At 40.4% G+C, this 17,112-nt stretch overlaps 1 protein-coding gene across 3 annotated transcripts in view; it reads right to left on the bottom strand.

Moving 5' to 3' along the window:
• Window positions 1-261: 261 nt before the first annotated feature.
• The window catches only part of PNPLA8 (patatin like domain 8, phospholipase A2), a 70,321-nt gene continuing 53,470 nt past the window's right edge, over window positions 262-17,112 (bottom strand). For all 3 annotated transcript variants that reach the window (XM_075857072.1, XM_075857074.1, XM_075857073.1), the window contains 2 exons: window positions 8,697-8,892; window positions 262-786 (listed from right to left, as the gene is read on the bottom strand). In XM_075857072.1, the coding sequence (XP_075713187.1) occupies window positions 512-786; window positions 8,697-8,892 (471 nt within the window). In that variant the 3' untranslated portion in view covers window positions 262-511. The remainder of the gene's footprint in view (window positions 787-8,696; window positions 8,893-17,112) is intronic.

Genomic DNA, 17,112 nt, shown 5'->3' on the forward strand with positions numbered 1-17,112 from the left:
ACTGTGTTCAAAGGTGAACCTTTGCTTTGTCACATAATCAGAAATTCATTGTACACATGTAGGTTATTTAATACTGCCCCTCTAACACATACACACACATATATATATATATATATGTGCACGTGTTATATATAGGAGCTGTCAGTGCAACAATCCTGTGACAGGATGGAGACAAGGACGGAAATCATTTTAATTTTAAATAAATAATCATGTATAAAGCTAAACCAAGCAGTTCCCACAGATTAATAAAATACAGTAAAATTGAGGAAAATATTTTTTATATGTACATTCCTTTTCTCAGATGCAACGTCCACCAATGTAAAAATCTGTCCAAAATGAAGTTTTTTGTCGTCGTCCCCTCCACGTTGAGCTTGAAGAGGAACAATTACCATAACTTCATTCGCAGTGATCCCTTTAATTCTCAGCTACCAGAAAAGATGTAAACGGCACACAAGTGAGGAGTGGAGTAGAAATGGACATACGTACCCCTGTGTCTTACATGGTAGTCACTCTACAGCTTGGAGAGGAGTGGAAGGCCGTCGTACATGTCCGTTTTTAATTTAGCCCAGTCGCAAATTTGCTGGAATGTTGTTCTCTCTTGTTTCAAGACTTTGGCAGCTTTCTTGAGTTTCTCTTCATTTCGATCTAAATAGCTCTGTCCATCTAAAAGTAGTTGACTGAGTTTTTCCTTACGGTTTTCATCCAGCGGTATGTCTTCACTCATGATTGGGTTGAATCGGAAATAGCTATCTGGTGGTAGCAGGGCATCCAGCGTTTTGTGAACCTCTGTGATGAATGAAAAATAGAACAATGTACAATTATAAAAGAGATTATATATATATATATATATACATACATACATACATACACACACATATATACACACACACACACACACACACACACACACACTACCGTTGAAAAGTTTAGGGTCACTTAGAAATTTCCTTATTTTTGAAAGAAAAGCAGTTTTTTTTCAATGAAGAGAACATTAAATTAATCAGAAATACACTCTATACATTGTTAATGTGCTAAATGACTATTCTAGCTGCAAACGTCTGGTTTTTAATGCAATATCTACATTGGTGTATAGAGGCCCATTTCCAGCAACCATCAGTCCAGTGTTCTAATGGTACATTGTGTTTGCTAACTGTGTTAGAAGGCTAATGGATAATTAGAAAACACTTGAAAACCCTTGTGCAATTATGTTAGCATCGCTGTAAACAGTTTTGCTGTTTAGAGGAGCTATAAAACTGACCTTCCTTTGAGCTAGTTGAGAATCTGGAGCATTATATTTGTGGGTTCGATTAAACTCTCAAAATGACTAGAAAAAGAGAGCTTTCATGTGAAACTCGACAGTCTATTCTTGTTCTTAGAAGTGAAGGCTATTCCATGCGAGAAATTGCCAAGAAACTGAAGATTTCCTACAACGGTGTGTACTTCTCCCTTCAGAGGACAGCACAAACAGGCTCTAACCAGAGTAGAAAGAGAAGTGGGAGGCCCCGCTGCACAACTGAGCAACAAGACAAGTACATTAGAGTCTCTAGTTTGAGAAATAGACGCCTCACATGTCCTCAACTGGCAGCTTCATTAAATAGTACCCGCAAAACGCCAGTGTCAACGTCTACAGTGAAGAGGAGACTCCGGGATGCTGGCCTTCAGGGCAGAGTGGCAAAGAAAAAGCCATATCGGAGACTGGCTAATAAAAGGAAAAGATTAATATGGGCAAAAGCACACAGACATTGGACAGAGGAAGATTGGAAAAAAGTGTTATGGACAGACGAATCGAAGTTTGAGGTGTTTGGATCACACAGAAGAACATTTGTGAGACGCAGAACAACTGAAAAGATGCTGGAAGAGTGCCTGACGCCATCTGTCAAGCATGGTGGAGGTAATGTGATGGTCTGGGGTTGCTTTGGTGCTGGTAAAGTGGGAGATTTGTACAAGGTAAAAGGGATTTTGAATAAGGAAGGCTATCACTCCATTTTGCAATGCCATGCCATACCCTGTGGACAGCGCTTGATTGGAGCCAATTTCATCCTACAACAGGACAATGACCCAAAGCACACCTCCAAATTATGCAAGAACTATTTAGGGAAGAAGCAGGCAGCTGGTATTCTATCTGTAATGGAGTGGCCAGCGCAATCACCAGATCTCAACCCCATAGAGCTGTTGTGGGAGCATCTTGACCGTATGGTATGCAAGAAGTGCCAATCAAGCCAATCCAACTCATTGGCCTGATGAAGACGCCGGTCCGGCGTCGAAACGCGTAGCCTCCTTCAATAAACAGTATTTATCATCTCTTGCCCTGACATCCTTTATAGCAGCGCCGGTGGTCCCCTTTTTTTCCTTATTTTATTGATCCAACTTGTGGGAGGGCCTTCTGGAAGTACGGGGTCAAATTTCTCCCGATTACCTCAGCAAATTAACAGCTAGAATGCCAAAAGTCTGCAATGCTGTAATTGCTGAAAATGGAGCATTCTTTGACGAAAGCAAAGTTTGAAGGAGAAAATTATTATTTCAAATAAAAATCATTATTTCTAACCTTGTCAATGTCTTGACTATATTTTCTAGTCATTTTGCAACTCATTTGATAAATAGAAGTGTGAGTTTTCATGGAAAACACAAAATTGTCTGGGTGACCCCAAACTTTTGAACGGTAGTGTACATACATACACACACATCGCGTTCCAAGTTATTATGCAAATGTTATTTTTCACTGATTTTCCTAAATAGTCGATGCAAATGACAGTCAGTATAATCTTCAAGCCATCAACCGTTGGAGTGCAATGCAAATTTTATTGAACAAATCTCCTAATGATAGCAGATTTTTTTTTAGAAGTAAAAAACTCAAAATGCACGGTTTCAAATTATTATACACAACAGAGATCAAAACATTTTAAAAAGGTTGTAAAGAGAACTAAAATGGTAATTTGTTGAATTTGCAGCATCAGGAGGTCATATTTACACACACACATTTTTTTAATTTATATTTCTGTTTGTAGGCTTATACAGAGCTATTACAATAACTATTTCATGAACAGCATCTGCCGGGACATCATTTCAAAGCTTTGCCCACCTATCAAACCCATATGTAACACTGTAAAGCAAGAATCATTCCATAAGAATTCCAATTTATTTATTTATATTTCAAAATATCATGTATATGTGCCACTAATAAATATATATATATACATATACACACACACACACACACACACACACACACACACACACAGAGATAGAGATATATATATATCTCTCTATCTCACTCTATCTATAAAAAATAATTTTACACAAGCATCCCCTACACCCACCCTTTATACAACTAAAAAACAGAGCAAACCCAAAAGCAAAAAAACAAAAACAACCCCCCCCCCCCATAACTTATTTATTTAATGGTAATAGTACTAAACTATTCCAAAGCATCAGGCTGGATTCACACGCGGCAGATTTGTTGCAGAAATTTCTGTGATTGGAAATCATTTCTATTCATCTGAATGGGGCTTGCAGAAATTCATGCACCTGCTGCAGAAACAAAGCCATTCACACATATGGAATGGATTTTCAGTCACAGAAACTTCTGCAACTAATCTGCTGCATTTGAATTCACTCTACGGACATATTCACACAGGGCGGATTAGCTACGGATTTTCTGCAATTGATTTAATTGCGGAAAATCTGCAATGTATTACAGCCATGTGCTGTTCAAAAATTTAACTGCGATGCAGTTTTTTAATTCGCAGCATGTCAATTTATGCTGCGGAATCGCTGGTCTTTTTTTGCGGGTTTTCTCCATTCAATGGTGAGGTAAAACCAGCAACAAATAGCAAACGTTGCAAAAATTGCAAATCAGAAAAAAACAAAAACAACGATCAATAAAAATAAAAAGCCGATACTTACCCCCGGTCATTATCATAGCGATGCGTTCCTCTTTTCTCCATGCAGCCCGACCTCCTGGGATGACATTTCATTCCATGTGACTATGCAGCCAATCATAGGCTGCAGCAGTTACATTACGTGTAGCATCCTCCCAGGAGGCCAGACCGCATGGAGAACAAAAGGACGCGTCGCTATGATCATGCCCAGGGGCGGGGGGGATAAGAATTGGCTTTGCTGTGGAAAGCAGTGCTTGAAAACAGAGATTCTTCTCAAAAAGCTGAACTTGGTGTAATTTTTTTGGCCGGAATTCCATGAGGGTCTTAGGATGGATATGCGGCCCACTTTTACTAATACAAGCGAACAAACTTAGTAGAGCAATGAAAAAAAGAAAAGAAGATCTCTATTCAATCAAAATTTGATGAAAACAATAAGTCTCCCCCTAAAAATAAAACTTTTCTTCATTAAAAATTATTATTATTTTTTTTTAAAAATGGTTCATCATAAAAAAAAAAAAAAAAAAAATTAGCTATTGCCATAGAATAGATTTTAATACATCATGGCATAAAAAAAACCCACTATGGTGGATTTTCATTTTTTTTTCCATCCCCCAAATTTTTTTTAATAAAAATTAGTCAATAAATTATATGCACCCCAAAAGGTACTAATAGAAACTACATTTTGTAAAAAAACAAGCCATCATAGCTCTACAGCGACTGAAAAATGGAAAAAACTTAAGGCTCTTGGAATGAAGCGACACAAACAAACTTTTTGCCATACAATATGTTTTTATTGTGCAAAAGTACTAAAACAAAAAAAAAAAAACTATACACATTTGGTTTCAGCACATTCGCACCGACCCGTAGAACAACATGTTACATTTTTTTTCAAAAAAACAATGGTGGAATTGATTTTATTTTTTTTGCTTTCCGTCCCCCAAAAAAAAAAAAAATTCAGAAAAGCCAATCAATAAATTCTATGCACCAAAAAATGGTGCCTTTAAAAAACACAACTTGCCAAAAAAAATAAAAATAAAAGCCCTAAAACTAATAAAACACCTGCCATACTGAATTCTGGACAGGCACTCTTAAAAACATTTTCCTGAAAGGGAGTTGTCACGTATTTAGGCTGGATTCACACGACCATGTTACGTCCGTGAAACATGATTACAGTACGGGACAGTTGTCCGGCAGCGAGGCAGGGACTCCTAGCGTCGTACATAACTATGATTCTAGGAGGCCGGCTCCCTTGCAGGGTGTTCGGTCCGGGACTTGCGGCCGAAATACGTTCCGTCCATTAAGGACGTAACATGGTCGTGTGAACCCAGCCTTAAGGCAAACGTGGTATGTCCTGAATCAGCCCTGCAATGCGTATCAGACTAAGGTTTCAGTCAAATTAAATATTGGCCATGCTCAGAACTGCAATCCATTCCCCCGGTGAATATGCTGAGCCGGCAGAGCAGGACAACATCAGCAGAATAAAAATAGCCTCAACATCACTCTCTTTGTTTGCAGGAAAGATTGTAACAGTCACTGTGGAATCAATTCAAAGAAAAACTATCCGTGCCTATTGAAGAGCTTATTCTTTACAATGCTTAAATGTCACTTGTTTTGTAAGGGACAGACCAGTTTTCATACGTTTGCTATGTGGTAGCTAAACTGGTATTAACTCATTTATTTGTGAGCATTGGACACATGATAGAATCCTGTTTACCCCATTTGGAGACTGTTCTGACTCAAATATGATTCAGTCCATAATTATTTTTAGATAAAAGGTTCAAGCAAACGTAAGATCTGTCAACAGTGTTCAATATTTTCCCAAATGAACATGAATTTATTATATATTAATATTTTAAAGATCACTTGGAAATATTTGTCATCTCCTGTTCAGCAACAGTACCTCATTTCTATTGCTGTGGATATTAGGCCTATGGCTCTACGGCAACACTAGAACATGCAATGGTCGCGAAAAACAAACAATTAATAGGAGCGACATACAAAGCGGTGGCTGTTTCCTTTAACGAAAAAAGAAAGAAAAAAAAAAGAAACACTGACCAGGCAGGCACGCTTTAAACATCATATGTGTCCAGTAGTAACTCAGTTGGCACAGTCTGTACATTCAGCAAATTAAAACCAGTGACTTGTAGGACTAGAAATGTATAGCACTACACCTCATCATCCAAAATGTGTTATCATTGACAACCAAAGTCTCATTCCGAGACTCATGGGCTGAACTCTAATCGGGTCTCTTGAGAGATCCGTTCCCACACCCTGAAGGAAAAGGCTTATGGTGTTATACAGTCAGTCCTTATATAGGAGTTGTTTCAAGTGTCTTGTCATTCATCTTTCAATAACTTTAAACATTTTGATGCTAGCTTTGGGAACTTAAAGCAAGGATTTCTGATGAACGGGAGGAAATGTTCCTTCAGATAGATCATGGATGGCAATTATAGGTATTTTACAGTGCTTTAATAAAGTATTTACCCCCTTCCCAATTGCTTCTATTTTTGCTAATTTGTCACATTTAAAAATGTTTCCGACCATCCAAATAATTTTTACATAAGATAAATAAAGACATCACGAGTAAGGCTCTGTTCACATCTGCGTTGGGGTCCCATTCGGGCATTCCGTCTGAGTGTCCGTTTGTGTCTGCTCAGGGTCCATTCTGACGGAAACCAGAGGTTTCCGTTTCCATCGCCATTGATTTTAATGGTGACAGAGCCGATGCCCGTGGTTTCTGTTTGTCTCTTTTGTGCACCGGATCAGTCGTTTTGCCGGAAGCAATAGCGTAGTCGACTCTGGTTCCGTCGGTGTCAGTTTGGGTCTGCTCAGGGTTCCATTATGATGGAACGTCGGAACGGGACCCCAACGCAGATTTGAATAGAGACTAAGATCAAAATGCCACTTTTAAATGATCATTCCATTTATGGAGAATAAACATGTATTTAAAACCTAGATCACCCATGTGGAAAAGTAATTGCTCCCCTAAACATAACTGGTCGTGCCACCCTTCGCAATAACAACTGCAATCAACCGTTTGACAACTTACGATGAGTCTTTTACATGGCTGTGGAGGATTTTTGTTCCACTCTTCTTTCGCAGTATTGTTTTATTTCTCAAGCAGGAACTGCCCGTTAAAGTTTTGCCACTGCATCTCAATGGGATTCAAGTCACAACTTCGACCCAGCCACTCCAAAAACCTTCATTTTGTTTCTTCTGAGCCATTCAGTTGCTAGTGTGCATAACCCACCTGCCCTTGAGCTTTAGGTCACCAACTGACGGGCAATCATTCTTCTTCAGGATTTTCTGATAGAGAGCAGCCCAAGACCATCACCATATATGACTGATGTTCTTATGGAGGAATGGAGTGTTCGCTTTATGCCAGATATAACAAGACCCATATCTTCCAAAAAGTTCCACCGCGGACTCATCAGTCCACAGATTATACCAAAAAAATCTTGAGTTTCAGATGTTTTTTGCCAAATGCAAGCCGAGCCTTCATGTTCTATTTGGTCAGCAGTGGTTTGGCACCTTGCAACTCTCCCATGGATAACATGTTTGCTCCGTTTCTTATTGTGAATCGTGTACCTTGACCTTAACTGAGGTCTGAAGTTCTATAGATGTTCATCTGGTTTCTTTTGTGACCTCCTGGATGAGTCTGATGCGCTCTTGGTGATATTTGTTTAGGCTAGCCACTCCTGGGAAGGTTCCAAGTTTTCTCTTTTTGTGGATAATGACTCTCACTGTGTTTCACTGGAGTCCCAGAACCTTAGCAATGACATTTTAACTATTTCCAGACTGGTAGATTCCAATGACTGTTTGGCATCTGTATTTGAATCTCTTTAGAACGTGGCATCATGTGCTGCTTTTTGAGACCCCCTAGCCTGATTCATATTACCAGGTAGGTTCTATTGAAGTGATGCTTAGATTCAGCAGGTTTAACAGTAAACACGCCTGGGTGTGCTAGTGAAATTGAACCCAATTGTCAATTGAATTTGGTAACTGGTTGAATTAGTAGGCAATAGGGGCAATTACGTTTTCATTTAGGGCTAGGTAGGGATAAACAGCATTTTTCAATAAATAAAATAAATTTATACTAACACATTAACAATACTGAAGTGTTTAGACAGTGAATACACATTCCACGGGATGTCTATTCACAATCTGTGCACTTCGTTACTCTGTCTGTGGTAGTGACAGCAGAGGAAGCGTAATCTCGCGAGATTACGCAGTAAATGACAGGTTACAATGAGATTACGCGTCCTCAGCTGTAACTACCACAGACAGAGTAACGAAGTGCAGAGATTGTGAATAGACATCCCGTGGAATGTCTATTCACTGTCTAAACACTTCAGTATTGTTAATGTGTTAGTATAAAACAGCACATAGTGATCTAAAAGGATCCCTATGCACTGCCTAAATGAATGGAGAGGAGTGCATGATGCTGATTGTACAGAGGAGTGTAGGACGCTGACCAACGCCCACTTGGTCTAAAGTAAAAACACGCCCACTTGGGCATTGAGCAACTCATTAGCATAAATCTAAAATCGCTAATAAAGTGGTGAAAATAGATCGTTTTTTTAAATAAAAAGCATTACTGTCACCGACATTATAGCGCCCATCTCCTTATGTAGGAGATAGGACACTTATAATGTGGTGACAGAGCCTCTTTAAAATGCCCTTCTAGGATACATGAATAGATTCCCTAAACCAGGCAACCCTTTTACATCTGCCTGAAAAAGGAATCTTACTCATGATTGACGAAAATTATTTTGCTTACCGTTCATTATAAAATGATTATATCGTGCTCATACCCACCTTCTGTGTCAGTAGCGCTACTAATCACATTGTTCAGTTTGGCTTTCAGACTTGTGTGCGTTGCTGTAGATTTCATTGCACCCTCATACCGCCCTGTGCCAAGCGAGACTATGCACTGGAAAGTGGCATCTGGCCATAGGCACTTACATTCATGAACAGCTAGCGCGCAAGGATTGTTTATGAGCAGTCCTCCATCCTGTAAAGGAAGTACAATGTTTTAGAAGCAGTCAGTATCACAAGTAATATTGTAGAATGAGATAAAACTACTGCTGGACAACTCAAGACAGAACCATAAACCAGCAAATAGCCAAAAAACCCATACTACAGAAAAGTAAACCTAACAGCTATCTGTAGTATAATCTCCTGAAACCCCATGAAAATGGAGCTTTACTAGATATCTGTCAACAAGGGTTGTGTACAGGGTTTTTTTTTTAACGCAAAACCAGGTGTGGATAATGAGAGGAGAGAAAAGTATATACGATTACATTCTACATCTTCTCTTATTTGATTTACTTATGGTTTTGGTTTTAAAAACTGCATTAAAAAACCTGAACAAAACCTGTATGTGTATATACACTCTAATGGTATAACGAGACTCAATCTTCTAAAAGACATTTCATATTCTATAAACTCAAACACATAGGGTCTAAGAGTTGGCAAGGTTGAATAAAGACACAAGGACATGAAGTTTAACACACTATCCTAGTGTTTAACCAGAGGAAGGCAAAACCCTTAATGAGGGAGTTGCCAATTGCCTAATATTAGGGGGGAAATTATATTCCCGACTCCAAAAGCTGGGGAGACCCAACTCCAGTAATCTAGTATGCATTACTTGTAAAATCATAACTTTTAAGAAAGGCATCAGGCCCCTTTTAAACGCTTTCACGTAATCAACCATCACAACTTCCTCTGGCAGAGAGTTCCACAGTTTCACTGCTCTTACAGTAAAGAATCCCCTTCTATGTTGATATAGAAACCATGTTTACTCTAGACATAGTGGATGCCCCCTTGTCATAGTTACAATCCTGGATATATACAGATTAGGCAGATCTCTGTATTGATCTTGGCAAAAAAATAAATAAAGGCAGTTTGTAACGTCTATGGCCGTGGGTCGCTGTTTAGACTTACCCCTTGACGATCCCGGCCATGGACATCTCTTCACGGCGTCAGCTCCCTCCAGGGAGACGCCGGCACTGTCTTCCGGGTCCTCGGACTGATTCCCGCAGGGCGTGCGCGCCCCCGCGTGTGCACGAACTTGAAGGGCCAGTACGCATCCAGCTGTCACCCATCAGTTATCAGCCCAAATGGCTGCTGGACTATTATAAGGGGGCTCTGCCAACTGGTTCCTTGCCTGAGCGTTTTTGTATACCCAAGTTTGTCTTGTAAATGGTCTCCCAGTGTTTTCCAGTTCCCAGTGTTACCCGTTCCTGCTGCCTGTACGCCGTGCTATCGTATCTACAAGTGAAAGTCAAGTCTTCCCGCTGCATCCGCAGTGTCACCTGCTGTGAAAGTCAAGTCGTGCTCCCGCTACTGTCTACATTGCCTCCGATACCAGTTCTGAACTATACACATTGTTTTGTACCTGGTTGGCCAGCTGCTACTCCGCTACGCGGTTTGGCCCAGTGGGCCCACACCCCGCACCGTGACACAGTTTGGAATATTTGTACATAACGGTTAGACTGATCCTAAACGAAATAACTCTTAAGTTTGACAACCCCTGAGGCTGTAGGGAGAACGAAAACACATTCTAAATGACAGGTAGCCTTTATAAATGAGGGCTAAATGTTCTACTGCCAAATTGAACTGGTTAATAATGAAACAGGTTGGCCCTTCTTTGTATGCCATCTCATTATTTAGAGAGCTCATTCAAATTTAGATATATTGCAACTGCATCGTTAAAAAGTGATTGTCCGGGCATGGTGAGATTTTTCATACGGATGACGTTATCCACAGGATAGGTCATCAATATACGATCAATGTGTCCAACACCCGAACCCCGTACCGATCAGCTCTTTAGGCTGTCTTCTGCACTGGATGTTATGAAGTAGTCGGTGCCGGAAGCAGATGGGTCGGACCACTGCATAGCGGCCGTGCTGTGTTACTGCAGCTCTGCTCCTATTCACAGTGGTTGGAGCCATCTGCTTCCAGTACTGACCACTGCATCACATCCGGTGCTGGAGACAGCCAAAACAGGTGATTGGTGCAGGTTTTAGGTGTCATACACCCATCGATCATATACGGTGGACAAAGTCATCAGTGTTAGAAACCTCCCCATGCCCGCACAATCCCTTTAAACACTGGAAGGTGTTCAAATAAGGCCCTGATGGGTTGGGGCTTTCCTTCAGAGGTTCCGTCACTTTACGTGTCAAAATTAGTCAATGGGGTTCTTCGGGCACTGTTCATATCTGCACTATGGCTTTTGTTTATATCTGAACAGCGACTTAGAAGGCAGGTAAGGTTTGTAACAATTACTGTGCATCTTCAAAACTAAAACTATAAAAAAAATGTACTGATTTTATTTAGCATAAAATACAATGTGAAGAACCATTCTGCTAATCTATTCTATAGATAAAACGAGATTTAGATCATGGAGTCCTAACTGAATTGTTTGGCACAATGAGTCCATATATTCAAAAGTAGCATAGTGTTAACATGAGATATTTCACTCCATCCTCAGCTGGTTTGTGACTATAAGAATTTTCAAAGCAGAAACCTGGCCTTGTTCCTTGTTTATCAAATTCCCTTCCCCCCCCCCCCAAAAAAAGCAGATATCTCGTTCGGATTTCTTTTGAAGAGAACCTTGAGAAAGTATCATACATTATTTATTAGGGATTCACACTGAGCAGGATCTCATTTTACAACAGCCGTGATACTGTAGATACAAATAGGGTCCTAAATTAGTCAGAAATAAAGATTCCGAGCAAGTCTCTGCTAAATATATATATATATATATACACACACACACACACACACACACACACACACACACACACACACACACGTTGAAAAGTTTAGGGTTACTTAGAAATGTCCTTATCTTTGAAAGAAAAGCATTTTTTTTTCAATGAAGAGAACATTAAATTAATCAGAAATACACTCTATACATTGTTAATGTGCGAAATGACTATTCTAGCTGCAAACGTCTGGTTTTTAATGCAATATCTACATAGGTGTATAGAGGCCCATTTCCAGCAACCATCACTCCAGTGTTCTAATGGTACATTGTGTTTGCTAACTGTGTTAGAAGGCTAATGGATGATTAGAAAACACTTGAAAACCCTTGTGCAATTATGTTAGCACCGCTGTAAACAGTTTTGCTATTTAGAGGAGCTATAAAACTGACCTTCCTTTGAGCTAGTTGAGAATCTGGAGCATTACATTTGTGGGTTCCATTAAACTCTCAAAATGGCTAGAAAAAGAGAGCTTTCATGTGAAACTCGACAAGCTATTCTTGTTCTTAGAAATTAAGGCTATTCCATGCGAGAAATTGCCAAGAAACTGAAGATCTCCTACAACGGTGTGTACTACTCCCTTCAGAGGACAGCACACACAGGCTCTAACCAGAGTAGAAAGAGAAGTGGGAGGCCCCGCTGCACAACTGAGCAACAAGACAAGTACATTAGAGTCTGTAGTTTGAGAAATAGACGCCTCACAGGTCCTCAACTGGCAGCTTCATTAAATAGTACCCGCGTCTACAGTGAAGAGGCGACTCCGGGATGCTGGCCTTCAGGGCAGAGTGGCAAAGAAAATGCCATATCTGAGACTGGCTAATAAAAGGAAAAGATTGATATGGGCAAAAGCACACAGACATTGGACAGTGGAAGATTGGAAATAAGTGTTATGGACAGACGAATCGAAGTTTGAGGTGTTTGGATCACACAGAAGAACATTTGTGAGACGCAGAACAACTGAAAAGATGCTGGAAGAGTGCCTGACGCCATCTGTCAAGCATGGTGGAGGTAATGTGATGGTCTGGGGTTGCTTTGGTGCTGGTAAAGTGGGAGATTTGTACAAGGTAAAAGGCATTTTGAATAAGGAAGACTATCACTCCATTTTGCAACGCCATGCCATACCCTGTGGACAGCGCTTGATTGGAGCCAATTTCATCCTACAACAGGACAATGACCCAAAGCACACCTGCAAGTTATGCAAGAACTATTTAGGGAAGAAGCAGGCAGCTGGTATTCTATCTGTAATGGAGTGGCCAGCGCAGTCACCAGATCTCAACCCCATAGAGCTGTTGTGGGAGCAGCTTGACCGTATGGTACGCAAGAAGTGCCCATCAAGCCAATCCAACTTGTGGGAGGGCCTTCTGGAAGCATGGGGTCAAATTTCTCCCGATTACCTCAGCAAATTAACAGCTAGAATGCCAAAGGTCTGCAATGCTGTAATTGCTGCAAATGGAGCATTCTTTGACGAAAGCAAAGTTTAAAGGAGAAAATTATTATTTCAAATAAAAATCATTATTTCTAACCTTGTTAATGTCTTGACTATATTTTCTAGTCATTTTGCAACTCATTTGATAAATATAAGTGTGAGTTTTCATGGAAAACACAAAATTGTCTGGGTGACGCCAAACTTTTGAACGGTAGTGTATGTAAACCAGAAAAAATTAAAGATCACTTTAAAATGAGAGTTTACTACTAATGACTAATCCATAGTAGGTCGGAATTTGTGTAATAAGCCCTATTTACATAAAATTATTTCCGGGTTACCAAGTATCAAATGTTGTAGAACTTAATAGCCGAAGAAACATGCATTGACAGGTATAGAACATTCTGTACAATGTAATATAAAAGTCACAGATGTCACTGGTTTCAAATTCTTGACATTATTTTATTCACAATCATATAAATTTAAGAAACCATCAAGTAATTACCAATAAATATTACAGTGTGATAAGACAAATTGCATAATACAGTTTTATCCCCAGTTATAGTCCATTTCCCAAGAATAATCCTTGGGATTCTCCATGCCTGCATTGATTGACGTTTGTGTGGTCACGTTCTGGATAGTATAGGATCCAGCAGAAGGAGCTTTTCTTTACAAAGAGGTGGTTTATGACCCTGCAGGAACTGGGTCAGGAGGATTGGTTTTCGGGTGCCATGTCGCATTTGCAGAGCCCCAGAGGCATCAAAGCAATGGAAACCCACCAGAAGTGACCCCATTTTGGAAACTACACCCCTCAAGGAATTCATTTATTTTTGTTGTCATCATTTTAACCACACAGTTTTTTCACAGCACCTATTTGAATTAGGTGCCCCCCCCTTCTTGGTCCCTAAAGATTAGGCTCTTGATAATGATTTGCCCGGCCAGCTTCTTATACCACACCACATGGCGCTGTAGGGCTTCAGGACTTGTTCTGACAAGTCCACCCCTCCCATGTACCTATTGTAGTCCAGGATACAGTCTGGTTTGGGGTCTCTGTACTGGTACCTCGTACTGGTACATGGGTACTGGTGTGGCATCTCTCTTGTCTTGTACTTGACACACAATATGTTGCTGCCAGAATGTGCCCGGCTCTCACCCCTTCTGAGTGTTTGCCCTGCAGAGTCTTAGGGAGGCCTCTCAGGTTTCTTCTAGCAGTGCCACATGCCGCATGACTTCTGGAAGCGAGGCAGTTGAAGAGTGGGACGCTGGTATAAAAATTATCCAGGTAGAGGTGGTAACAGCAGTGGGTGCACCAAATCCCACACAATTTTTGCATTAACTCCCAGTAAGGGGGGGGGGGCATTCTGGGGGCTGAGCGCTGGTGTCCTTCCCTTCATATATCCTAAATTTGTAGGTATAGCCTGATGCACTGTCGCACAGCTTATGCCTCTTCACACCATACCTTGCCCTCTTACCCGGCAGGTACTGGCGGAATTGAACCCTCCCTTTAAAATCTACCAAGGACTCATCAATAGAAATACAATTCCAGGGGGTGTATGCTTGGGAAAACCGGGCACTGAAACGGTCTAATAGGGGTCTCCATTTATACAAACGGTCAAAACTGGGGTCATCTCGGGGTGGGCACGGCTCATTATCAGTATAATGTAAGAAGCGAAGTATTGCCTCATTTATTTATTTTTTTAGGTTCCAGTTCAGTTCTGAAGTTGCTTTGAGGGGCCTATATATTAGAAACCCCTATGAAACACCCCATTTTAGAAACTAGACCCCTCAAAGTATTCACAACAGCATTTAGAAAGTTTATGAACCCCTTAGGTGTTTCACTGAAATTTAGAGCAAAGTAGAGGTGAAATTGAAATTATTTTTTTTTCAGAAAATCCTTTTTATACCATTTTTATTTAGAACACAAAAGGATTTATCAGAGAAACGCAACTTCGTACTTATTACCCAGATTCTGCAGTTTTGAGAAATATCCCACATGTGGCCCTCGTGCGGTAATGGACTGAAGCACCGGCCTCCGAAGCAAAGGAGCACCTAGTGGATTTTTAGCCCTCCTTTTTATTAGGCACCATGTCCGGTTTGAAGAGGTCTTGTGGTGCCAATACAGTAGAAACCCCCCAAAAGTGACCCCATTTTGGAAACTAGACACCTTGAAGAATTCATTGTAGTTTTCATGGGGTGCATGCGGCTTTTTGATCAGTTTTTATTCTATTTTTAAGTGGCGCGGTGACTAAAAAACAGCAATTCTACTATTGTTTTTATATTCTATTTTTTTTTTACAGCGTTCACAATAAATTACACATTCACTTTATTCTGCGGGGCGATACGATTACAGCAATACAAGAGGTTTATAGTTTTTTTTATGTCTTATGGCGTTTGCACAATAAAATAAGTTTTGTAAAAAATCATTAACTTTTTGTATTACCTTATTCTAAGAGCCAGAACTTTTTTATTTTTCCATCAATAAAGCCGTGTGAGGACTTATTTTTTGCGTAACGAACTGTAGTTTCCATCTGTACCATTTTTAGGTACATGCGACTTTTTGATTTTTATTCCATTTTTTGGGAGGTGAAGTGACCAAACAATTGTGATTCTGGTACGGTTTATTATTATTATTTTCTTTTACGGCGTTCACCGTGCGGGATAAATAACGAAATAATTTTGTAGTTCAGGCTGTTACGGACGCGGCGATACCAATTATGTATAGTTTATTTGTTTGTTTATATATTTTTATTAATAATAAAGGACTGATAAGGGAAAAGGGGGTATTTTTACTTTTAAATCTTTTATTTTCTTATTTTTACACATCTTTTTTTAACTTTTTTTAAACTTTATTACTTTGTCCCATTGGGGGACTTGAGGGCAGGAGGCTCTGATCGCTATTCTAATACACTGCACTACATGCGTAGTGCAGTGTATTAGAGCGGTCAGCTACTCACTGACAGCAAGCATAGTGGGTCCTGACTTCGTCAGGACCCACTAGGCTTCCGTCGATGGCATAGCCGGACGCCATTGTTTGGTGTCCGGTTGCCATAGTCACCATCTCCAGCCGCTATCGCGTAGCAGGCCGGCGATGGCAGCTTAACCCCTAAAAAGCCGCATTCTCTATTGAACGCGGCTTTTAAGGGGTTAATCAGCGGGGACACAGCGATTGGTCCCCGCTGTAGGAGCTGTGACAGCTGCTGTACGAGATAGCAGCTATCACAGCTCCTGTATGTGTCGGGAGGACGGCCGAAACGCCCGTTACTCCCGAGACGTACTATTAGGTCATGGAGCGCGAACGCTATGGTTACCATGACCTAATAGTACGTCCAGGAGCGGGAAGGGGTTAATACTAATTGAGCATTGTTAAAAAGTCATAGCATACAAGATTATTGTTGTTGACCACGCGTATCTCTTTACGGTCACAATCTATAAATCATATGATGGAAAATGTGCCATATTACAATCATCTCAAGCTGGTTCCTTGAACATGACAAATGTGTTCAGTAAATTCTAATAGCTTTTACAATCACCAGATCTCAAACCAATAGAGAACCTTTGGGCTGTAGCGGAATAAGGGCATGTTCTAAATAAGCCGCTAAACAAATCTGCAATTGAATGATATGAATTCATGTTTTTCTAAGGGATGAGAAGTTAGCCGCAAGTTCTAATTTTGCTGGTTATAAAGTTTATACTTCAGCTCGGACTAACTGCAGTCTCCTTCAGGAGAAATGATCTAGATACAGTGCATTTGGTAGTCTTAGCGTTTGCAGAGTGCTGTTGCAATGTGTTTTTTTGATGTGTATCGTCTGCACTCAGACGGGCACCTGCACATTTTTCATTTTGTTCGGACGTGCTCTCCAATTTTTTTGTTATTTTCTTTTTTGTGTTCGTGTGGGGGTGGTGACTGCCTCAATTTTTGGTTGTGCACACCTCCCATTCTGCCCAAGGGTGTTTTTTATTAGAGTAAAGCTGGTTCCTACCTATCCAGAGTTCATTCCACAGGCTTATGTCCGGGAGAGGAGTCATTTTAGGATACGTACCC

The sequence above is a fragment of the Rhinoderma darwinii genome, chromosome 3 (assembly GCF_050947455.1).
Source record: "Rhinoderma darwinii isolate aRhiDar2 chromosome 3, aRhiDar2.hap1, whole genome shotgun sequence".
Lineage (NCBI taxonomy): Eukaryota > Metazoa > Chordata > Amphibia > Anura > Rhinodermatidae > Rhinoderma > Rhinoderma darwinii.